Below are 26,502 nucleotides of genomic sequence, written 5' to 3' on the forward strand. Positions count from 1 at the left end.
ACAGATTGTGTGAAACAGGCCACCAGGTTTCCATCATGAGTATTTAGTAATTTTTGGACAATGGAAATTACATTTAAAGTCAGTTGCATGGCTCAAAGAGATGGAGCTGGTAAAACGTGATGGTGCACTTTCTCAGATACCCAATTGCCTCTGTATTTCTCACTTGGTAATTTTCCAATTGCAGCCATGCAACTTTGTGGAGATTCAGGCAAGAATGTACAAATTTCACGACCAAGTGAGGAGGACAACCGAACTGAGGTCTGCTCAACAAAGGGAGAAAATTTGGAAGGATCGAATAAAATAGTAACTTTGTCATGGACAGGTATTCAAACATTTGAGGAATTATGTAATATATCATAATTATTAAATAATTACTTCTTAAGTGACTCACCATTGAGAAGGAGCTAGGATGAATTTGCCAGTGTTTCTCTTCACAATTGAGTTTGATACATTCCTGTTGCATTCAAAATCGCCCCACTGTTAAGGCTTGCAAGTTAGAAAAAGATTAATGTTGCACATGCAGTAAAACTTTAAAAATTTTCCAGTGATCCTAAAATGCTTTCACGTGAGCACCACCAAAGAGCTTCGCTTCCTTGAGGAAAATGTATGCTTGGATTTACAGGACAATGAAGTTGTAAATCAGGGGGAGTTCATGATTAATGGTTACTCTGATAATTACTTGGGTTGTGACAAGTTGCCAATTTAGTTAAGTGCACAGAGTGTAAGTCATCAAAATGTGCAGGTTATTTCACATGAACATTGCAATATTAGCTCAAGAAGGCAAAGGATTCCCTTCTTGCCATGAAGCAACAGTTCTGCTGGACTGGATGAATTACTTCCCTGAAAAAAAGAGAAGTTCAATCATGGTTAAAAAATTATTTCAATTTGCAATGTCCAATATCACAATGGATTAAATGTTCTCATTTAATGAAGAAAATCAGCACACTAACTTTCCAAAACTGTGTTTTCATTTATTAAAATTTATAATTGATAGATATTCAGAATATTTTTCAAACAAGGATAAATGTGCATTTTTATTGTAGATGAAGATCACATTGGGGGCCACGTAATGAGATTGCAGTCTGAATATTACTGCAGAGTGTGAAATATCATATATGATCAGTTCTGTAGAGTTCAAAAGTTCATTTTCTTTTGTTTTTGCTGACTGTAGCAGTAGGAGAAGATGCCAATGATTTATATGTTCCTTGCTGTCAATGGGTAACAGCATATTCAACAATAATAACATGCACTTGTGTGATGCATTTAACATAGTTAAATATCCCAAGTGGCTACATGGGGGTGCTATTGTACAAAATCTGACACTGAGCCATATATGGTGATATTTGAACAGATAACTCAAAGCATGGTCAAAAGATTAATTTTTAAAAACTGCATCTTAAAATGAAATGCAAAGAAACGGAGAGACCCGAGATGTCAATGGTAGAGTAAAGGAAATCACGGAAAGCTAGATTTGCAAGAAAGCTCGAGGTTTAGAGGGTTGGAGAAAGTTAAGAGGTAGGGAGATGAGGACACAAGAATCAGATCTCAAAATCACAATTTTGCCCATGTGGGAACCAAGGTAGCTGCGCATGGCTTGATGGATGAATGAGACTTAGTTTGAGTTACAAGAACAGCAGAGTTTTGGATGAGTTCAAGCTTACACAGGGTGCAAGGCGAGAGATTCACCAGGAAGATATTGAAATAGTTGAGATGAGAGATTACCAAAGCTTGGATGTGAATTTTAGGAGGAGATGACCAAGGTAAAGGTGGAGATAGCAATTAGGGTGAACATTGATGAGCTGCATGATGTTGAAGGTATGGAGTTTGAAGCTCTGATCAGGGTTAAATATAATGCCAAATTTTCAATGGTTCAGCTTCCAATATTGGACATGGAATGAATGCTGTTGTTGCTGAGGAACTTTGTTAAGGAACAAGACAATGGCTTTTGGCTGCCTATATTTAATTGGAGGACATTTTTGCTGATCAATATAGAAGGTTATATAAGGAATATGACAAATCAGAAGCAACTGAATGAGTTGAGAAAGCTGGTTACAATACTTTTTGTTTGGTTGTGATGCAAAGGATATTTATAAATCTGCAGAGGTACAAGGAAAATAGGGGCTTTCGTTAAGAAAGATCCAACTGTGGCTTCATTTCACCACGAGGCTGCAAAATAGTGTATGATCATGACAAGATGGACAGAAAAAGAACTTAAAGAGGGAGGTTCCAGCCACTTCCCATCGTGAGCTATACTGTGCTCATTAGGATATCAGTCAGCCTTAACCCATTATACTAACTCTCTGATTCCAGCCATTTCACTATTATGGTGAAGTTGATCTAATTGCACATGTGGATGTAGTACCTGACCTTATATTGCCAGATTTTGTTGCTGAGGGCAGCACTCAGTTGAGAAATGCGAGGGGTCAAGGACAGAGGAACCTTGAACATAACAGGATTAAAGGCAGAATGTGATATTTAGTGAAAAGAAAACCTATGGGATTAAAGGCCCAGTGGTTTTGTGGGGACAGAAAGCAGAGTGTAATGTTGAACAGTTGTTTTTCAGACTGAAAGGAAATGTTCAGAGCTTTCTCCATGGGGTGTTTGAAATAATTGTTCCTTTACTGCTGTGAATTACCTAGAATTGAGTATGCAGGCTATAACTTCAGTGTTTAAAATAATGTGAAAATCAAAAATACAGTAAACTATGAGGACAAAAGGAGCAGACACTGTGAGGATGTACTTAGATAAATGAAATAGCTGGATGGATGGAAGATAAAAGTGTAAATTGATCCATTGGGGTTGGAAGACTGAGGAGGCCTGCATGGTAAGTTTTACAGTGCAGGTGCTGCTGAAATGGAGATACTTTGCAATGCATGCCCAGTGGTCTTTAAACATTGCATGAAAACTTTGATAAGGCTGATAAAAGCCAGATAAGATTCTCAATCCTGTAAATTGTGGCAGTGTTAAAAAAGCAACAAAGTTAGGCTTCACATTTGTAAAGCACTGGATCTGTCCAAATTTTAGGAATGAAGCCAAATCTGGGAATTGCACTTTAGCAGGGACCTCAAGGCCTGGGAAAGGGTCCAGAGGAACATTAAGGAACAGTGCTACATTTGAAGGACTTCAGTTTTGTGGAGAGACTCAAGAAACCATGATTGTTTTCCTTTGAATGAAGGAGGTTGGCACGAAATTTGATGAAGCAGCTTACTATCATGAAGTGGTTTGCCACTGTAAATAAGGAGAGATCATTTCCAGTGACTTAAGGGTCAGTAACAAGAGACCATGGATTTTTTTCAGCTAAGTATTAAAGAATCATGGGATGCTCTGAGGAAAAATGCATTACTCAGCAATAATTTATATTTCATTGCCTGAAGGATGACAATCATGGCTTTCGAAAGGGAATTGTATAAATTCTTGAAAGGAAAAATTCGCAGGAATTCGAGGAAAGGAGAGTGGGTTAAATTGGATAGCTCTTTAGAAGAACTGGCTCCAGACACGACGGTCCAAATGGTCTCCTTCCAAGCTGTGCAATTTTGTGATTCTACTATTTTCAATGATTCCTAAACTACAAGACGATTGAAAGCAAAAGAACTTAAAGAGAGTGGTCCCACACTACTGGGGAGGAGTTGGAGGATGACAGTATGGTTAACTCTGTCAAAGGCAATGGGCAGATTGAGAAGTAGAAGGAAGGCCACACCCACACAGGAGTTGCACTGATGCTCAATAAGTGGGGCCCAGGGCTCTTCAGGGCACACTATGTTCAGGGTTGTGGAGGGGGGCGGTGGATGGTGGGGTTAAGCTTGCTTCTCGGGAGATGGGCCGACTGTGCTGGGTTCAGGAGGCTGGGCCTGCTGTGCTCTGGTTGGGAGCTGGGGCCACAAAGCTCAGATCAGCTGTTGGCTTTGGGCCCTGGAGCTTGGGCTTGGAGCAGCACCAGATTCTGTGATTTCTGTTGCTGCCTTGAGAAGCAGTGAAAGCTTACTGTGGTGATTGGAACGAGGTCGGTCGATGGATATCATAGAATATGAGTTTACTGATTGGGGCTGCTAACTTGGTCCAATCAGGAATCCCTGGCTGACAGATACAAACAGGACTGACCACCGGGGTGGTGAATTGGGGGGGGGGGAAATGAAGTATTTTATGTCCCCCTCCAATTCTACTTTGATTTAATCCCCATCCCTCCCCTTCACTGTCTGATCAGGCAGCATTGCCCTTTGATGAGAAGAGCACTGCTTGTCACTGGCCACTTGGGTGTTTCCTTTCTTCCTGGTGGTGGAGACTGAATAAAGATTTATCCACCTGTTGTCTTTCACTGTGTCTCGAACCTGCACACACAACACGGGTGCTGGGGAAAATATAAGCACTACTGCAGTTAGATGGTAGTGTGGGGGTTAAAAAGAAATAAACAGGACAATCAGGGGTTCTGTTCACTCAAGGAGCTGGATCGAAGCTAGCTGGGTCAGTGTCTTGTACTATGCATGTGCAAATAAAGGTTGACTTGTGTGGAGTTATTTCACTTATCTCAGTCGCAATCACACAGGCTATCATTTATGACTGCAATGAAAGCTACTCGAGGGTGGAAATCTGATCAGACAGATTGAAAGACACAGTTGCATCAATATAGATTCAGCAGAGTCCTTTGGTGAGGAAAGAGAGGCTGAGGCAGGGATGCTGGTTAGTGGAGACAGACAGCTCAACGATCAGCTCAACAGACACAGAGGGAGGATTAATTGAGGCACTATCATTACAAATCATAACAGCTGAATATCAGGAAAGCAATTTATTGGCATATTTCAGACTTTATTCATTCAAATAGAGATTTATGTTGTGATCTCTGCTTACAATTCAAATTGAAGAAATACAGCTATATTCAACATAATGGTCATTGAAAATGAGGTGGTTCTAATAAATATTTTTGAAGTTCAGACAGTGACAGGCAATGAACTATGTCCTGGAGCATAGCATGTTGTCCATTAAAGTTAATATATCTAAATGGAATTTGTGTTACAGATGCAATGAGCAACATTTAATCGACTGCTGCAAACAAATACAGGAACACCCTAATTGAACAAGTTCACGTCTGAAATGTGCAGAAAATAATTTGAAGTGATACTGGAAATTGACCATTAAGCAAACTCAACATTCTGGAGGAAATCATACATCACCAGATGCAATGAGACAGTCAAAATGAGTTGCAATACCTCAGGCAAAATTGATTTTTGACACATCTGTCATGAAAGGATCTTTTTTCCACTGAAATGGGAGGATCTTTCAGCCTGAGAATTTCCTGACGAATTCTGAGTTCACCAAGTTGAGAGATTTCTCTGTTGTATATGGAATCTTCTTTTGTTCCCATTTTTATTACATAGTACCTTTACTATGAACACCTTGATCGTGTTCACTTGAAATTATATCTAGATCTGTTATTTGCTTTAATTCCAGTTCTCTGTACTCCTGTACTGAGGTAGCTCCACATATGGTAGATAGAGAAAAAAATGATAAATGCAATCTATTTAACTACTCGTTGAGTAATGTTCATTGGGAGAAGACTTTTGCTTCAATAAAGCTGTAGATAAATAATGCAAGGTGTGCCATTGTTTTTTGAAAGCTCTATTAAGGATACAATTTTTATAAATCGCACAAAACGTCAGAATGACTAAGGCAAGGTAGTGTGACTATTCAATATTTACAAAGGTGATGAACATCAATTCTACCACTTTCCCAAGACTGGAGAGATAAACTGCATGAAAATAGTTTAGTTAGGAGAAATAGTTCACAGTAAGCATTTAAGTCAGAAGGTATTTGGTGGAATGCAATCCTTGTTTCAGTCTTACTCAGTTCATTGTCGCATTGAACAACAAAATTGATATGGCTGAGTAAATCTCATGGGATTATCCAATAACTTGAATCATGGAGCAAAATCTTATTTTATTTTCGGAGTCTTGGAGACTGAACCTGACCATAAATTGGCTAAGTGTTACTTATGGTAAGTTTTATGAAGCGTTCTCTCTGTGAGGCCTAGCTGGTTTTCTTGTGCTACCATCCCAAACTCACCTCATTTGCTATTCACCATGATCCCATGGCCTCACGCTTGTCCGATTCTCCAACTTGCCATACATGGAAGTACATGCTGGGATCCCCTGGGATTCCTGATGCTGTTGCCATCCTTAAAGCCCAGACGTGGTCCCAGTCAAACGCAGGTAGCCTTGGGCTGACCTGCTTGCTGCTTGTCCCTTGCCCCAGGCCATGTCGGACCTGAAAGGAATAGACACTCCGCTTTGCCAATGGGAAATTGGAGGTCTTTGTGGATTGGATGTGAGTGTGGTCACTGTCCAGGGAGTGTGTCTTGGATATTAGTGGTTGATAGAAGGAGGAGCAAGCTGCAAGCTGGAGTCGCCAGGTTACTGCTCTGACTTTCATGTGTCATGGACTAGTTTCTATATGGCAGGCAGAAAAATAGGAAGTTACAACTTAATGAGAGGAAATGATGTAATAATGAGACTGTTAATGCACGCGAATAGGCCTTTCACCTCTCATGAGCAAGAATCTCATTTCTCCTTTGAATATTGTTTGGACCATGGGACATTTTGCTCTTGACTCAGTGTTCAAAGCTCTCCTGTGCTGAACTCATGTGATTCTCTCAACTTCCTTACCAATGCCCACATCACTTGGGGGTTGCCCTCAGTAAGCATTGGGTCTAACACCAGGAAACACATCTGCTCAAGAGCAGGCTGTGTGGCCGCATGATCTTGTTTTTGTCAGCTCATTTCCTCTGGGAGCAACATGTACCTGGGCAGCTGGATTTGTGGGTTGGGACAGTCACTCAGCATGTGCAAGCCCTCAACATTTCCATGTAGATGAATGTTCCTTGCTCACTGATGCTTGAGGAATGTGTGCAGCCCTGTATACTATTGCACAACTCCATCCTGGTGCTTTGCCCCAAAAATTCATCAGGAGTTCATCACAGAAAAGCTGACAAAATAAATTGTAGAGAATGCCATATGACAAAGCATAAAGTCTAAACAATAAAAAGCAAGCAGTCCCTTCAACACATGATGTTTCTCAATCGCAATTGACTCTTACTTCACATGTGTTCGTCCAAAGTCATTCAATCTTAAATCAAAACCATGATAAGATTCCCTTGAGCTGGACAACCAGGTCTCATTGCTGCTCAGAATTCTTCAGCATCAGTATCAGTGTCTTTCCCTCCTGCAGCATTTCCATCAGACTCCACTCCTTTCTGTCTGAGGAGATAGGTGGCTATCTGAACTCTACCTCTGCTATGCTCTCACCCTGTTGTACAGCCATGTTATGCAGGGATCAGCACACATGCACATGATCCTGGAGATCCTGTCCTCCAGGGTAAAGGAGTGCTCCTTCAGTAGAAGTGTATCTTCAGTTGATTGATTGTCTATGTGAGGATTGCCCAAGTGAATGAATGTGCTGCACTCTCCTAACACTGTTCTGCATTCCGAGGATTCTGCACTGGGACCATTGGCCATGCCTTCAGGGTGTATCCCTTGTCACATATAAGGCAGTGAAAAAAGCAGGAAAGCAAACATTGGAGGAGCCAGAGAGTTGTGCAGAATTTAAGCATCATGACAGTTCCCTTGATAGCAGGTTAATACAGCTGGAGTTGTTGCCTGGGTTCACAAACAAGCTGGTCAGCGAGGACGTGAAATCCTTTCCAGTTCAGGACTGTGGTTGGATGTTACCACTCAACTCTCAGCACCATACGTGCAGTCGATATTATCAGGTTTGTGATCGCACAATTCTCATTTTTGCCGACCAAGACAGTACCCATGAACATAATTCCAGTGCAATGGGCTGTTTGTGAGTATTCATTACATTCCCTCACTAATTCCCTCCCTGATATCATTGTGCATTTACCTACTGCACATGACCAACAGTGATTCAAGAAGGCAGCTCATCATCACCTTCTCATTGGCAACAGAGGATGAGTAATAAGTGATGTTTACATTCCACGAGTGAATTAAAAATTTCTAATGAATGTAAAAGTGGTTCCCGATGACCAGGTTGAGAAAGGCTGACCTGTCTGAAATATCCTGACAACCTATCTCCAAAACTTTAACCTTAAATTGAGAATCTGAATTTTGGCCTCCTGTGCAATTGAGCACCCCTTCCAACCTTACTAAATATTCCTGGTAGGTCCAGGTGATTCCACCCCCTGTACCTAATGACCACTGACTCCTCAGCTGCTTCAGTTTCCTGCAGTGGGTTGACATATATAGGGTCATAGAGATGTACAGTATGTAAACAGACCCTTTGGTCCAACTTGTCCATGCCAACCAGATATCCAAACCTAATCTAGTCCCATTTGCCAGCACTTGGTCCATATCCCTCTAAACCCTTCCTATTCATATATCCATTCTAATGCCTTTTAAATGTTGTAAGTGTACCAGCTTCCACCACTTCTTCTGGCAGCTAATTCCATGCATACACCACCCTCTGTGTGAAAACGTTGCCCCTTAGGTCCCTTTTATGTCTTTCCCCTCTCACCCTGAACCTGTCTCCTCTAGTTCTGGACTCCGCCACCCCAGAGAAAAGGCCATTTATCTCATGTTGTGTCTATTTATCCTAGCCATGCATCTAATGATTTTATAAACCTCTGTAAGGTCACGCCTCAGCCTCTGACACTCCAGGGAAAACAGCTCCAGCCTATTTAGCCTCTCCCTGTAGCTCAAATCCTCCATTCCTGGCAACATCCTTGTAAATCTTTTCTGAACCCTTTCAAGTTTCACAACATCGTTCAATAGGAGGGGGACCAGAATTGCACACAATACTCCAAAAGTGGCTGAATCAATGTCCTGTACAACAGCAACATGACTTCCTAATTCCTAAACTTGATGCATTGATCAATAAAAGAAAGCATACTGAACATCTTCTTCACTATCCTGACTACCTTTAACAGAGGTTTATAAAATATACAAGCAAGGATAATAAATTGTACTGTAGATTATCTACATACATATTGAAAATTTATTTATAGACTTTCCTTCACATATTGTGAGCTGTGTGAAAACAATGGTGGTCTCTTTCAAACCAAGACTTGATCAATTAATTATTCCAAAGCCTCATAATTTATGCCAATTTACAATAGGGAATTGTAAAGGTTGAAAACTAGAGATGACTTATTATGATGCTGGAACATGTCCTGTCATGGTTTAAATGGGAGGTTAACTGGAAACGTGGCAAATAAAGCAAACATGGAATTACAAATGCTTGTGAATAGATATTGGAAGGGAAAATAATGAGCAGTATTTAAAATAAAAATTGGATACCGAGTATTTATCGAGTGTAGACATGAGATCATTTTACCTGGAATTACAGCACTGAACCAGAGTTTTAACGAGCCACAAGAAGAATAGACTTCTGATGGCTCTTTTGCCACAGTTAAGTCATCATGAGGAATAAAATCCCAATTAAAGCATTTTAGCCCACATTGAGCAACATCTTTTAAAAACATCTTAACAGTTACTTTGTTTGCAATGAGCTTGAGAATTCTCAGCATAGCAGAGAGATTTGTTTTTGTTCATTCGTGGGATGTGAGTGTTGCACACTGGACCAGATTCACTTTTCATTCTTAACTGCCCTTAAGAGCATGGTGGTGTGCTGGCTTCTTCACTCAATTCAGTATATGTGGTGTACACATGCACACAGTTTGAGTTCCAGGATTTCAATCCAGTGACAATGAAGGAACGATGATACGTTTCCAAATCAGGATGGTATGCGACTGGTGTGGAACATACAGGTGGTCTGAAATGCATGGAGTCACCTTCTTTCTTTCTAAAGTGTCTTCATGAAGTTGCTTCCTCTTTCAAGCAAGTATTTATTTTGCCTTCACCAATTAGGGATCAAACTTGACTAAATATCGAGGATGGCCCCTATCGCGATGAGATTATCATTCATGGACAGGGTACAAGGAAAAACTTGCTGTCTGTATGTTTCCTGCCAGGTTGAGTCCAGACACAACTGTTTTTTATCATCAGATGAAGATTTTCTTGGGTTACTCTATTATATCAACATAATGCTTTTAAAATTAAAACAGCAAATACTTGAAAAACTTAGCAAGTCACATGATATCAATCAACAGAGAAGTGGTTATCCTTCCAGTTCTGTGATATTTTGTCAGAATTTGTCAACATACTCTTTCAAAATATACATGACATTACCCACTTTCTTTGTGCTGAGCTCTAAACTTACCCTTGGAGAAATCCTTCCTTTTTTCTGCAGCGTGCAAGACTTATTATGTAGTTCCCTGCACTCAAAATTAGGGAACTCAATAATGTGTCTTTATCTTACATAACAGCAACAATTTCCCAAACATTTCTTGATGGCATCTTCCAAATCCCCATCTTGTAATGCCTCGAAGCCAAGGGAAATAGCTGAATGGAAACTCCACTATGTATAAGACAGTATTCCTTTCCCCAGCCCAAATCCAATTGGTCACACACTATCCTGATCTGGAAATATACCCTCATCCCTTCATAACCATGGATGTGCCCACATGACATTGACTGTAACAGATAAAAAAGGCAGGCAACCACCATTTAATTAACAGCAATTAGGTGGGGACAAAAATGATCTTGTCAGTGATAGATGCTTTTCATAAACAAATCTGATTTTAAAAGCTTTTGAGTTTTATCGAAAGCACTACAGGTACTTACTTTCAGCTCTAGTGGTTTCCTATATTACAAGATGTGACCTTCACATTGTTTTCCAAGGACAATAAAACTTGGCGGGTTTCTTTGTTTGGATCAGATCCTCCAATCCTCAATGTATTTATCTAAATCGTCCTTTCCATTCTGCAAAATAAAACATCAATTCTAGTACCTTGCATTTTTTTTAGAAGTGCCTGCCAGTTTTTTTTAACACAATAAAGACACACAATTGTTTTGGTCAATGCTATGGTTTATTGCAACCAGGAAATGCAGAGATTGTCATGAAAACTAAATGCATTTTATTTACAGTACCTTGTCACCTTTTGTCACACACCCAAGGCCAGGAACATAACGGTTTCTCCCCTGGAGAACATTGGGAACTAATCCATGAGTTGTAAAACAAAAGCAGCAGCATAGTTTACACAAGAGATTTGTGCAGTACAGAGGGCTGCAGTAGTTCACTGATGAGGCCATCACTTCAACATAGTCTAATAGACCTTCCATTCTGAATTACTGGCCAAAAGTTGAAAAATATTCACTACATAATTCAGAGCTTCCTCAGTATTCCATATCTTGCTGGACCCTGAAATCTAACTATGTTAGTCATTCTGTACAACTTTCTCCAACTCTAATTTTGTAAGATTAAACATTTTGGAGACTTGTGATTGGATTACTGGAAATACTGGTCTTGGGTAAGAGGCAAGTCGACTCTTCTGTCTAATTTGCAGAGTCTCTGTCGGCAGTTCCAGATCTGTTGTGCTTTTCTCGCATGTTCGTTTTATAATCAAAATTTATCTAACTTCTCAACATTTTCACGGCTTAAGCATTTTGGTAGTGTTGTAAACTTTGCTCTGGATTCTGACTGGTGCTGCTCAGTTATTTGACAGAATGCAATCTTTGAATGACAAGACCGATTGCCCCTATTTCATTGACAGTACATTCTCATTGTAACTTTGTCAAAGGTTCCAACAGTCCAGGCAATAAGTCAACAGGTGCAGTCATCACTTTAGAGGTTTTAAAAATATTTCGGTTCATGAGATGTTCAATTCAACTTGATTGAGAAATTTTATGCTGACACGGTTCCTCAGAGTGACATAAACTTCTTAGTTATCAAAGAGTTAATCAACGCTTAACAATTCTGCCTTGATAACTGAAATATGTATATTTGAAGAACATTTTTTTGCACATGGCGCTTTTTGCATCACGATGATTAAAGGGTTTCTTCATGGTGTTCGTTTATATAAGTTATCAAAAAATTTAGCAATAAAAATTAGCATGCTTGGTACTGGGGTACTTAAGAGTATTTTACATTGTCTTTTATCCTCGTTAACTGAGATTTTGTATCTCACTGAAACTTTATTAGCATACTTTAATTAACTTCCATTACTCTCATTGTATTCCAAATTGACAAAGTCACTTCTAAGTTTTCTGCAAACAAAGGTGCTCATTGTGAAAAGACTTACTGCATTTGACTGCGACACCAAGTATTGAAGCTAGAACATCAGAAAGTATCCATACAGGCCCTTTGACCATTCAAAAGGCATTAATCCTTAAATAGTAGGTATGAAAATATCTGCAGATAGAAATGTTTGAAGTTCATCATCATGCTAGCTAATATAACATGAGATCAGATTTGTGACCACATGCACATGTGTCCAGGCTTCAGTATCTACCTTAATTGCATTGCAGTGATGCAAGCTGATTGAATACTGCCAAGGTTGGTAAGTGAGAACTTGATTGTAAAGGTTCCATGAGAAATGTCTTTCAGCAGTCTCAGCTCAGCTAAGAGTGGATGCAGCCTTCAGCACAAACCCATTTACAATCTGGCACAAAATTGTTAAGAGGGAAATTGATAAGAAGTATCTGGCTTCAACTCACATTACTCATTTGAGTTTAGAACCAAGATGAACCTAGACCATATCTGATCTGATATGTAAGGTGCTGCCACTGGGTTACAGAACTGAAAAAGGCACACCAGTCCTCACAAAAAACATACTTGGTAGCAATAAGAACAAATGTGATCAGCACTTCAATATAAAACTTTGCACGTGACAGATGTGTTCCTTCACCCTCCCAGTGATCTGTTCCTGAGAAGTTAGTCAACAAGTTTTACGAACTTCATAACAGTGACAATCTGTTTTAAATAGATCATGGAAAGCATTTGGACAGAAAGTGCATTGCTTCCTCTCTCTGACCTTCAAACAATTGGAATTTATAATTTTTGCACTTGAAAAATCTGGAAACTGTATTGACAGTGCCGACTAAGGTCCCATCAATCAAAGAGGAAGAGATTTTCATCTCGTCATATTGAGCTGGACTGCAATCTAGGATCCAGGAATGGAAAGACTATTTGGCCATCCATTGAACCAGTTTCTCTGTGGTACTCTCAACTCTCAAATAGTAGGTCCTGGGCTCAAACTGCTCTCCAGAGATTTGAGCACAGGATCTAGGTTGTAGTACAATATTGAGATGGTGCTGCACTGTCAGAGGTGCAAGTTTCAGGTGAAACATTAAACAAAGTTCCATCTACTCTCTCAGACACACGTAAATGTTTTCACATCAAAATTAAGCAGCAGACAAATTCTGTTGTTCACAATTACGATCTCACTGCTATTTCTGGGACCTTGTTGTACCCAATTTGCATTTTGCTACATGACAAAAATTACACAGTTCAAAAATACTGAATGAATACTGAAGTACTTCAGAACATTCTGTCATGGAATTTGTGGTACAAATGCAAATCCTTCAATGCAACCCATCAAAAATGTCAAAACTTCCAAATGGCTGGAATGCATTCTTGTTTATCCATCAGCCTGGAATGATCTGGGCAATAAACAATTGTAGTAAACTGCAGTGTTTGAAAAACTGTGCTTCAAGAGGCATGAGTTTCCTTCAAAACAAGCTGCTTATTCTTGTGCCGAGCTCATAACCAATGGAATTTGCTTCAAACACAGAGTAATAGACATCTCTTTGAGATATTTCTACTTTGGGAAAAAAGAAAACACCAGTCGAAAAAGGTGTCCAATGCTTCTTGAGAAAGATGACCATCTCTGCATTGAGTAAAATTTGGATGCCCTGAAGGACAACAAAATATCTTGAAGTTGAATTCAATGAACAATTTTTCTCTCGAAGGATCTCATGATTGGTTTTTCAAGCTGAAATGCAAAAGAAAATAAATTAAAAGAGCAAGAACATACTGCAAACTGTATTGCAAGGACAGCTTGGAGATAAAATATAAGAAAACATTTTGTTTTCCTTTGTACAAAGCAATTGCTCCCCTCTGAGTCTAATAAAATTGCTAATATTTTGTATCTTCTAAAATCTTCCAAGGCTTTGTACGGAGACTTGATTGAAAATTTGCATACAATAATTCATTCTCAGACCTTCTGTTTGCTCCACACAGTAAATGGAAACAGTGTGCAACAGCACCTTGAGGTCCTGAATGACATTTTTCCCCAATTATTTTCCTAAAGTGATTCCCTGTGAATAACTGTACTGTGAGCTCTGCTTATTGACTCACAATGTGTGACAAACAATTTTGAAATTTCCAAATTTGGTTGGCTTTCAAAATGACATTGACATTCACAACCAGTTCCCACTTTTTAAATAAGGAGGAATCTCGGAACATCACTGACATATTCACAATGACATCCTGCACAAAAAGCTCCTGCAGAAGTACTCTACAACACTAAAACTGTCCAACATGAAAGCACCACACTAAATAATCTTTCATATTTCATTTGGTACAATCAAGCCATTGCAGGCTGCAATAACCTTTAACGCCCATACTATACAAACAGTTAATTTGTTTAAATTAAATAATACAGGTGACTTTCAGTAATTTGCAGACTGTTATTAGGTGCAATTAAATGGGCAGCTGAGAGTTCAATGAAAATTGAAGTGTCATTTTCCTTTACTCAAGTATATAATTACTATTGACGATCATTTGTATGTACCAGATGTAAACATGACTGAGGGCCCAAAGATTAAATACATCAGACTTGATCTGTTTTATTAATCATTTTCTATTCATAGTAATGGTTCTGCACATTTTCTTTTAAACGTAAAGATACGGTTGCACCCTTTTCCAATTTTGGTTATATCTCCAATGATCCATTTTTTAAAAAAATGCAAGTTTTGAACTTCAAGTTGAAGGAATTCTTCCTCCCACTGTCGCTCTCAATATGAGAGATTGTGTGCAACTACTGGAAACTCATTCCATTTCTGAAGGAATATGTGACATTGTGAAAGATTCCAAATGCCCCGGTATTAATTATGAGACAAGCTGGGCTGGGGTGGGATGGATCCCAACATTCCATGGGACACCCAGAAGACAGGGTTCAGCATGTTTGCTGTTGGCTTTCTAACCTCATCAGCCCATGAGCAATTTACTTTGGGATTGGCCGTCCAATATACACTTACAGGAGTTATAAGAACTGACATGCCACAATCTCAATATGGTATTTAAAGAACCACTCTGGTGAGTTAGTAACAAGATGCGGTGTGACAATTCACTCCATACTAGAAAAGGCTGCATTATAGTTCACTGATGGCTCCTTTCATGTTTTGTTGGGTTGAGGATTAGTTCCCCAGCAACGAGAGGATGAAATCGACTGCTGACACTCAGCAGACTTGGCTGAAGGTGGACAAAGAGTTCAGCAGCAGAAACGTTGCTATAGATTTTGTGTAGGATACAGTTTAATTTTTTTATCAAGTCAGCAAAGCTGAGTATGATTACACATCATCCTATTTTGTCAAAATAAGCAATTTCAAGCTGGTCTAAAATTTCTTGCATCCATGTAATTTGCCCCGCTCACATCTAAATCTAACCACTCATTCAGGTTGAGAATCTATCCCAAAGGCTTCATTCTTATATTTATTTTTGAACTTGATCTGGAAATGGTAGGGTCAGCTGATCAAGGAAATCTGAGTCTCAAGTCCTATTCTTCTTTCAATTTCCTGATTTTCCTTCCCTTTTCTCCTGGAGGTACTGAAGTATTTTGAGACAAGTCAGTATATCTTGTGCCAGAACATATAACATAAATGACTGTACTCTCTCAGTTTATACATACCTACTTACTTGACACTGCTTATTCATGCACCCTTTCACATTTTGAGGGAACACTTTCCTTTGCAAAGATACTACAGTTATTCAGATACAGAATAAATTAATACTGCATTAACAAGATGCTCCAAGTTTTGTGCAATGTACATTGTGTATACATTACCAGCAATGCCACTTTAATATTTCACTTTCTTATGAAGATTAACATAATATGGCAAAGTATTTATCATTTATCTGAGTTACTGATAGCATGACTGATGTGATTTGATGATTATTGCATTCTTGCATTTCTTTTAATGAAATGATAAATTATGGTATCCCTGTTTTTGAAGCTAATTAGCTCAACCATTTAATGAAGAGTTGAAGTCAAAATGCTGATTATGTGATTGCTGCATGAAATGACAGCTCTTTCCCAGTCAGTAATACCATTTTGTTAACAACGCAGTTTTAACAAAAGCTTTCATGTCTTTACCAGAACTGCAAACAGAAAGCAAATGTTTGAGGTCCTGATACTGCTAGTTTGCGCAACTCTCTGCATGTAAAAGGTATATGAAGAGTCAAGTGAATCTAGCTAGGAGTAGGATTATTATGCACACTTGAAATTACCAGTTCATGGATTCCAAAATGTCAGCGATTTATAATGATTTTCGTCATGTGGCAGCACAGTGGAGCTCAATCAGAACTCTATCGCTTTGAGTTATAGTGTTGCTTTCGACTGTGGAATAGAGATTTTGCGATATGATTCAAATTCCCATTTTTACTTTCATGGTAGTCAATTTTGTTTTTTGGGAGTCTATTGTTGCACAGTAACATTTATACCACGGATTTTCCATTAGCCATTGCCAAGAATAATCTCGTCATGTTATAAAAATCATGGTTGTTTGCGCAGAATAGTTCTCAAGATTTTAACTCACATGGTCTGTCAATAGTATCATAACGAACAGTAATTCAATCAATTCTTGACCAAGAGAAGAATAGGAATGAAGTTAAATTAAAAATTAGAAAACATGCACTACAGAAAAAAATATATAACTAATTAAAATGCAAGTAAGTTTAATTAAGTTGGTAGCATTCTCATCTCAGAGCTACATCATGGCATAGTGATAATGACTGGATGAGAGCTCCAGAGTCAGTGCTTTTGCTCTGGAGATGTGGGTTTAAATCCTACCATGGCAGCTGGTGGAATTTAAATTTCATGAACAAGTATGGAATATAAATCTAGTCCCAGTTATGGGCACTATGATGAGTATCTTCAATTGCTGTAAAAACAGGGCTGTTCACTGAAATCCTGTTGGGAAGAAAATCAGACACCCAACTTAGTCTGGCTTCCCTGTGACACCAGACTCACAGCAATATGACTGACTCTTAACTGTTCTCTGAAAAGGAAGCTTAAGGGCAATTAGATATAGACAAAAGTCCTGGTCTTGCCAGTGATGTTCATATCACATGAAAGACAAGTAAATCAGTTTTGGATTTGAATGAGACTTGGGCATGGATATGCCTAAATCATTGAAGGTGGCAGGTGAGGTTGAGAGCACAGTTGAAATATTTGAGACTTTAATAACAAGACACTACTTGAGTGTTGCATCCAGTTCTGGGTGCTCACTTTCAGGAGGATTTTAAGACATCAGGGACAGTGTAGAAAAGGATAGCAAGAATGTTTCCAGGGATGAAGACTTTCAATTCCAAAGATGGATTGTAGAAACTGGGAGTGTTAACCCTGGATAAAAGAAGGCTGAGAAGAGATCTGGATGAAATATTAAAAATCCCCAAGGGTTTGGGCTGAGTAAGTAGGGAAAAAAATGTTCTGATTCATGAAAGGATCAAGAGATTTCAAGTAATCAGTGAAAGAAGGAGAAGTGGGATGAGTAAAAGTTTCTTAACCTCGTGAGTGGTTAGGGTCTGGAATAAAGTGTCTGACAGTATATGGAGGTAACTTCAGTTGAGACAATGACCAAGGGAATTGGACTATTCTCTGCAAAGGAAGACTATAGAGTTATGTGGAGAAGATAGGAAAATATCACTAAATGCTTATTTGGAGAGCCAGCACAAACACGATGGACCAAATTACACCCCTTCTGTGATTCTTATAAACTGAGGTCTTGTCTGAACTCTCTGGGGAACTTAAACATTCCATTGTGTTACTTTTCAGAAAAGCAGGGGAGGACTCCTGGCCAACAGTTATCCCTCAATCCATATTACAGAAACAGATGATCTAACATTCTTTTGACATTCCAACAGCAATTACAGTTCAACAAAACTTCTGTGGCTGCAAACTGCATGGAGACATAAGATGCAATATAAAAAGGGAAGTTGTTTTTTCTATTTCTTAAATCCTGAGATTTAGCTGTTAAAAATATTGGGACAGAGGAACAAGAATACAAGAAACAGATTATTTTGCCTTTTACGCATGTTTTGCCATCGAACTTGCTTGCCTGTTGATCTCTCGTTGTATGGTACCATATGAACTGAACAATCAAATTAATGCACAAACAATAAATGTCATCCTATATTTACTTAATGTGATTTCAAAACTAACATTTTTATTATTTTACTCTTTTTACTGTTGTGTAGAACTTGCTATTCTTATTTCTCTTTGCCACATAACATTGCTCCCGACTCAGCTCATCTGTTACTTAAACTTTCATGTAACTGTGAGATCTTTTGTTCACATTGCAGCCCTGGCTGGCCCCCCACATTCTAACCTCTGTGAACGAAAACAGAAATTGCTGGTGAAACTCGGCAGGTCTCACAGCATCTGTGGATAGAAAGCAGAATTAACACTTCGAGTCCAGTGACTTCAGAAAATCTGTTATATCTGGAAACTTTCATTCATCCACAAATGCACCCCATGCCTTAACTTGTGCAAAGCCTTGTTCATCCATCATTTCTGCCCTCCTTGATTTACATTTCCTCCCATTTAAACAACATCAATAATTTAATATTCTCTTCCTTGGTTTCAAGTCCATCCATGGCTTCACCCTTTCCTCTGTCTTCAATCTCTTCCTGTCCCTTGAGATATTTGTGTTCCTCTAATTCAGGCCTTTTGAACATCCTGATTTTAATCTCTCCATTATGGTGCAGCTTGCCTTTAGCTGTCTTGGCTCCAAATTTTAATATTTACTTCTTAAACCTTTCCTTCTTTACCTTTCTTACTTTCTTTAAAAGAGGGAGATGACATTAATGTTACTGGACTCATACTCCAGAGTACCAGGCTAATGTTCTGGGTACATTGATTTGAATGCTACCGTCATTGGTGGTGTAATTTTAATGAATTTTTAAAAATCTAGCATTAAAAAAAGACTAGCCGAGTAACAACCATGTTGTCGCCATATAACCCATCTGGTTCACTTATTTTCCTTTAGGGAATGAAACTGCCATCCTTACCTTAGTCTGGCACACATGTGACTCTAGACCCAAGGCAATGTGATTGACTCCAACTCTTATGGAGAAAGTGAGGACTGCAGATGCTGGAGATCAGAGTCAGAAAGTGTGGCGCAAGAAAAGCACAGCAGGTCAGGCTGTGGAGCGGGAGAGTCGACGTTTTGGGCATAAGCTCTTCTTGGGTGCTGCCTGACCTGCTGTGCGTTTCCAGTGCCTCACTTTTTAACTCTGACTGTTAAAGACAGTCAATAAACACAGTCAATAAAGACAGTCAATTAAAGACAGGCAATAAACAGTGACCTGGCAGGCAATATCCATATTGCTTGGATGCAATAAAAATACACTCCTTAGTATTTATCACTTTGACCAAGCCTTTGATCATTTTCCTTAATGTCACCTCATATTAGTTAGTGGTAAATATTGCTTCCTAATACACTTCTGAAGTGACTTGGAATACTTTCTTATGTTAAAGTGGCAACTTAAATGCAATTTGGTGTTTTGAGGTAAGAATTCTTGGACCAACCGGCAGCTTAAGTGTGATTTTATTTCAAAGAGAGGGTAAGACAACAGACAGAAAATTAAAACAAGAGTGAAAAGGTTGTCAAACAGGGCTTGCAGCACCAGATGGCAGAAGAATTGTCAGCCTTGAATGCAAGCCAGCAGTCAATGGGGAATGAAGGTTTACAGAGGAATATTGTACCGCCTGATCCAACTCAGATGATCTGTCTTTTTCTGCTTCAGTGGCAGCACATTCAGAGTGAGTTTTGGCAATCTCAGAGCATCTTTGAGACCACCTCTGTGTCTGGTCCTGCAACTCATGAGTATAAGGTCAGTTTTCAGATGTGAAAATTGCTGTTTGAATGGACAACCGCAGAAAACACAGGCTTATGGTGGGGTGGCACAGTGGTTAGCACTGCTGCCTCACAGTGCGAGGGACTGGAGCTCAATTCCAGCCATGGGTGACTATCTGTGGGGAGTTTGCAGATTCTCCCTGTGTCTGTGTGGGTTCCCTTCCACAGTCCAAAGATGTGTAAGTTAGATGTTTTGGCCATATTAAATTGCCCATAGTGTGCAGGCAATGGTAGGTTGGCCAGAGGAAATGAAGGATTATAAGGTAGGGAAATGAATCTGGGTGGGATGCTGTTCAAAGAGTCAGTGTGGACTCAATGGGCTGAATGGCCTGTCTCCACACTGTAGGGGTTCTATGACAAATACATTCCTGGAAGGCATTTTTAAACATTCAATCACCCATCTCTTAAGCCAGTTGAGACTTTCACTTAGAAATCACTGTGGAAATTTTCCTTTCGGAATTTTTTTTCCAAGTTCAATGGAACCTTCAGCTTCTCTCTGATACCACACCACAGGCACAAGTTTATTTCATATTGCAAGTTTTTCATTCACACTCAGATGGGAAAGCTACTCTTGATTAGAGCATTGCACATTATCCACACGAGTGCATTGGGTTTCAGTTCTCCTCCTTAAAAAGAAACCAACAGCAAGAAAATGTGAACATTTGCAGAACAATATATTGCGCTAACAAAACTGGAACAAAATGCTTGGCGTGTTACACTGTAAAGTGCAGTCAACGAAAAAAGAAAGGAGGTCCACCGTCAGTTATACGTGTGTACACCATGTTCAAGTTCAGCCTGATTCTTTCCCTGATTAGAGACAAAAAAAACTGCAGATGCTGGAATTCAAGATGGACAAGTGGGAGGCTGGAAGAACACAGCCAGGCAGCATTTCGGATGTAACTCTTCTTCAGAGTCTTCTGGGGTGGTGTAAGGTGAGCTGCAGATAAAGGGCGGGGGGGGGGGGGGGGGGTGGGGAGGATACCAGGCAGCCTGGATGACTCAACATTGAGTTTGTCAATTGCAAATAACCTCTTTTCCAATCCCCCAATTCCATTCCCTGCCTCACACCCTCCCTTCCATTCTTCTGATTGAACCTTCTTCTAGCAACCAACGGATTAATTCCTGCCATTGACCAACCAGGCGATACCCTCTATCTGTGTTCACCTATCCATACCTCATCATCTTATACCCTCCCCCAATTCTCCCCTCTATCTGCAGCTCTCCATACACCCAGACGTGAAGAAGAGTTACACCTGAAACATTGACTTATCCACCTCCTGATGCTGCCTAGCTTGCTTGATTCTTTCCCTGTCTGCCTCAGATCGAAATCCAGGGCAGAGGACTTTTTTCATGAAAGAAAATCTATTTTATTGAAACATATAGCTAAACGTTGGGTAAGAATATGTTCGATAACTCTTCAAGTAATTCTCCAACATCAGGCAGCATACAGTATTGCAATCATGAGCATTTTCAGGCTTGATCTGACAAATTTAGTGTTGTGGTGTCACAAGAGAGAAATAATGTTTTTCCTGAAGATGACACGCCATTCTCTCAACATTCAGCACCAGAGAAATTTTAGTACAAGAGATTATTGCGGTACAAATGCTAGCTCCACATATCAAATTCCAATCGCAGCTTTCAGGATGACCTTTGTTTACTTATCCAGTTTGTTTTTAATTTTGAGGTTCATTCAATGTGAAGAAAACTGCATGCCCACAGCATGTCTCAAGTCATTTTCAAGGTGACCTTTGAAATGGACATCCAGCACTCCAGCTTGTTGAGGACATTAAAATATTGGAAGTTCTGTGTGTGTTCGAGGAGGCCTATGCCATTTCTATTTAGTAGGGAGATGGTGACCTTTTTTGGATGCCAGCTGTGTTTGAAGGCTCATTCTGGCCCCTTAGAAATGGTTGGGCCCCTTACCAATCAGAAAGTATCCCTTCAGACAGTCAGTGATCCTTCCTCTCAGTGAATTAAGATTTACGGTGAGGGGGGGGAAAGATTTAAAAAGGACCAGATGGTGGTGTGTGTATGGAATGAACAGCCAGAAGAAGTGTTGGAGGCAGGTACAATTACAACATATAAAAGGTGACTACATGGGCATAGGAATAGGAAGAGTTTAGAGGTGTATGGGCCAAATTCTGGTAAATGGAACTAGATCAGATTGAGACAACTGGTCAGCATGGACGAGTTGGACCAAAGAGTCTATTCCTGCTGTATGACTCCATGACTCTGTGAATCAACTTCATGCCCTATTTTGCAATTTGCCATGAAAAGCTGCAGGGTTTTGTTCTCTTGTCCAATACTTCGAGGCAGACATCAACAACTCAATTTTTAATCCCTTCTGCCCCTTGTCCTCAAGAGTTCCAAAAGCCTCTTATCTGAGATAGTCTGCCCACATGCATCTTCAAACTTTTAAAACTCAAGCTTTGTGTGTGCTCATGATTAGTTCCTCATTGACCTTCTTGACATTCACAGTCTTGTCCACTTGCTGGTGTCCTGTAGCCTTGAGCTTTGGCATGTCTTTGGCTGATACATGATGGTCAATATTGGTTCAAGAAGTCAATATTTTCCCATTTCACAATTTGAAATGAGTTACAAAATTGTTTCTGCTCCGATAGCACAATATGTAACGTGGTCTGGATGGACACATCCTTTATAGTTTAAACAAAGAAGAGCAGAACAGATAGTGTTGCTGGAATCTGACCCTGCTAGTTTTTGAATATTCATGAAGGATAAAAGTTATATTGGAGTGCCTTTCTGCCTGGGTCCTGGTGCTTTACACTAAGGTACCTCCAGGTGGTGCTCAATAGAAATGTACCGAACATTAAGCATTTGCTGAAAACTTGCACAGTCCGCAACTAATTTTTACCTAAATGTCTCGGGTTTGCACAAAGTTTCTGCCTAGGTTTTATGCAGAGCTGAACTTCATGAAAGGATTATGTCCATAAATCATTCTAAGAGATTGGAAACATTTTCTATTAGGTTTGGTGTGAAGGCGGCTGTTATTTTCATTGGTAGGTCTTAGACGATTCTCAACAAGCCCACTGCACACCATTCTGGAGTTGACAATATTGACACAGAGGTTGCTGTAGGGAATGCATAAATAATTTATATTTGAGAACTTCAAACTTCGACTGAGGAAGACGGTGACAAAACTGAAGAACATATTGTACAAATGAAAAATTACTTTTAATACAGTTAAGTGAATTTTGGCTGGAGTAATATAGGGGCCTCATACTCCTTGGAAAATAAAGGCAAAGAGACAAACAGATCTCTGGGTTTAAGTACACAAATCATGAAAAACAATAACATTTAATATGTACCCAAATAGCACAGTTCATCATGAAGATAATAAAGTTCAAAAGCAGAGAAACTATCTTAACATTGGAATGATTTTAGACTTACACTGACAATATTCTGGATAGTTTTATTCTGGTTTTCAAGTTACAAATAAGAATATGGAAGAAAGGATAAGCACAAAAGTACAAATGCAGGTTGAAATAAGCAGTGAGAGGGTATAATCAGCAAAATCTGAAGAGGCTGGTGTTGTTTTTTCTTGAAAACAGTATACTGAAAGGTGTTCTTTACAGAAGTCTTTAAAATTATGAAGGGACTTGCTATGCGAGAGGAAGAGATGCCTTCACATACATGGAACCCGAAACTATGAATGATAAATATCTGGAATTAAGGATCTAATGATGACAATGAATCCATTTGTTATTAAGTTGAAGGCATGTACTGCACCTTTAAGAGAGAGAAAATGCTTTTCTGAACTGAGCTGACAAGCACCTGTGTTTATGACGAGATGGCAGTCCAAGAGTGTACTGGAAAATTGAAAATGTATAACATTTGGCTGCGAAATGGATACCGGAGTTTTGATTGCTGTTATGACAATAATTCAAATTTAACCAATCAGTTTAAATCATACCCCAGAATACTAAAACCCAATCAAGTTTGAATTTATTGTTTTGCCAACATCAAACCAATGACAGGATCCAATATTGGGGGTGTATAAAATGCAGAGATTTTTGATCAGCGAGCAACTGCTGGAGAGAGAGAGAAACTGGAGAGCTACTTGCCCACCTGATATTGTGCTCTCCCAGAAATTAGAAAACACTATCTGTCAAAGATATCTTTTCATATGAAACATACTCGCAGTAAAAAGAAAGAAGATGACCCAGGGGAATCAGCAATCAGAAGAGTGAAGAGAAGAAGACAGTGGCTGTGTGGTTTTGAAATTAAGTTGATGTAAATTCAATAAGTGTCCATTCGAATAGCATATTGTTACAGAGTTGGAGGCAGATAATAAGCAGTTAAGAAAAAGTGGGGCTGAGAGTTGTGAATAGTTGTTGTTTAATGTTCACTTCTGGAGTTAAAAAAAAAACTGATCTTATTTTCTTTAAATAGTGGAATTTGGGAGTTCTCTGTAACTCATATTTTAAAAGATTATGAGGTGAGGCGAGCATTTTTGGGTGTTTGGCTTAATTAATAGAGGGGTTCACTTCTGGGTCATAACACATTATTGACTGTTGAAAAAATCCATCTGGTTCAGTGATGTCCTTCAGGGAAGGAAACTACCATCCTTGCTTGCCTATGTGTCACTCCAGACCCATAGCAATGTGGTTGACTCTTAACAATTAGGAATGAGCAATAAATGTTGGCCGAGCCAGTGACACCTACAGCTCCTAAATGAATTTTAAGAAATGAAGGTAGTCAATAATAAGTTCCAAAAAGGAATTCAGGAGAAATGTTTTTATTCAGAGATTGGGAAGAATGTGAGGCACATTACAGAATGGAACTGTTGAGGCAAACACATAAACTCTTTGTTGGGGAAGCCAAATAAGGGAAAAAGGAATAGAAGGATTTATCAATAGAGTGAGATGACGTAAGTCGAGTTGAAAGAAGTATGCATGGAGCATAACTGTAGGCCTGGATCTGTTGAGACAAATGGCCTTGTTTCTGTGTTGTAAATTCAAGGCAATACAATGTAAGCAAATCTCAAGTTTGGTAAATTGATCAAGTTTCACTCTCACTTTCTGGACCCCTCAATTCAGATTACCGCTTTTTAATTGCTCTTGGCTATCCATTATTCAGTAAAATTTATCAAATAACAGATGGCATTGTGGAAATTGGCACAGAGTGTACTGTTGTGTTCTTGTTTATGTCACATCAGGTTGTCCTATTGACAATCTCTTTCTCCTGTGGGAAACTGCTTCTGTTGCAAACTCACTGAAGCGTATGGATGACAGCCTTCTGCTTAATTTAATATAACTGCGCCAAATGAATGCACAAACTGAGAAGGCAGAAGGATCTGCATTTGATACAAATGATAATTCAAGTCAAATGGCACCACCTTTCGAATCCTGGCATCTTCCCCAGCGAATAAGTGATGCTCACTAATTAAAAAGACTTGAAGGAATTTAGAAAAACAACTTTTAATGGCACACAAATTTAAGATCGAGGAAACCAGACAAGGCTTCTGTCAGTGCATTTTCACATCATTTCAGTCCTATTGTATGAACAAAGTACCTTCTTTCTAGCTGCAATTTAATTAAATTAGCAGCTTCTGTAACTGTGCAGGTTTGGAATAGCAGGGGCAGCAGACAATGAGAATCTGTCCTGAAGAACTTAGTTTGAATCTCTGACTGGAATAGATCTTGGGCCAATTTACATTCTGGTGTAGTTATCCTGTAAGCATCTTCAACTGACTATTACAAATGTAACGGTTGCTCAATGGTTAGCATTGCTACCTCACCCAGGTTTGATTCCAGCCTCGGGAGACAGTCTGTGTGGAGTTTGCACATTCTCCCCTTGTCTGTGTGGGTTTCCTCCCACAATTCAAAAATGTGCAAATTAGGTGAATTGGCCATGCTAAATTGCCCATAGTGTTCAGGGTTAGTTAAGTGCATTGGTCAGGAGCAAATGTAGAGGAATGGATTTGGGTGGGATTCTCTTCGGAGGGTTGGTGTGGACCTGTTGGGCCGAAGGGCCTGTTTTTACACTGTATGGATTCTATAAATTCTATTCTATAACATTACCCACACTGAACATTGTTGGTTAATTCATATACTCATCTCATCTGAGGTATGCATTGCCAATCTGGGACAGCATGCTTGGGGAGATACAGCAAACTCAAAGATTTACTTTCAACTCATGCAGAGGTTCAGAACAGATGAGAAAAGGAAAATACTGCAGATGTGGGAAATCTGAAGCAAAATTGGAATTCAGTGAGTCCAGCCAGTATCTGTGGAGAAAGGGAAAAAAGCTCAGGTTCCAGTTGAAATGACCTTTTGCCTGAATCGAACCTGACAGAATGGAATGGAATGCAGCAAGTTCAGAGGGAGACGAGTGAGAGTGAGCCAGGTAATAAGTCATTATACTCCCAGAGGACCACAGAGCTGCTGTCTTGTCAGAGAGATAGATAACTTAAAGTGACTTTAACCTGTGGGGGACCATGCCTTAGGTGAGGGGTGAGGGTAGCACTTTTTTACAGGAAGGGTGGTAGATATTTGGAACT

General features: G+C 39.4%; 1 protein-coding gene across 4 annotated transcripts in view; it reads right to left on the reverse strand.

Annotated features, from left to right (window-relative positions):
- Window positions 1–9,042: 9,042 nt before the first annotated feature.
- The window catches only part of LOC122543133 (zinc finger matrin-type protein 4-like), a 162,396-nt gene continuing 144,936 nt past the window's right edge, over window positions 9,043–26,502 (reverse strand). The window contains exons 7-8 of one of the 4 annotated variants that reach the window (XR_006309925.1): window positions 10,689–13,837; window positions 9,043–10,032 (exon numbers count right to left, since the gene is read on the reverse strand). Coding sequence is in view for 2 of the 4 variants with exons in the window: in XM_043681478.1 (XP_043537413.1) it covers window positions 10,808–10,826 (19 nt within the window). In the remaining 2 variants the exon portion in view is untranslated. Of the gene's footprint in view, window positions 10,033–10,599; window positions 13,838–26,502 lie in introns of those variants that run through there. The other 3 variants (XR_006309926.1, XM_043681478.1, XM_043681477.1) reach the window with 3 other exon arrangements.

This window comes from Chiloscyllium plagiosum, chromosome 42 (genome assembly GCF_004010195.1).
Source record: "Chiloscyllium plagiosum isolate BGI_BamShark_2017 chromosome 42, ASM401019v2, whole genome shotgun sequence".
Taxonomy (NCBI): Eukaryota; Metazoa; Chordata; class Chondrichthyes; order Orectolobiformes; family Hemiscylliidae; genus Chiloscyllium; species Chiloscyllium plagiosum.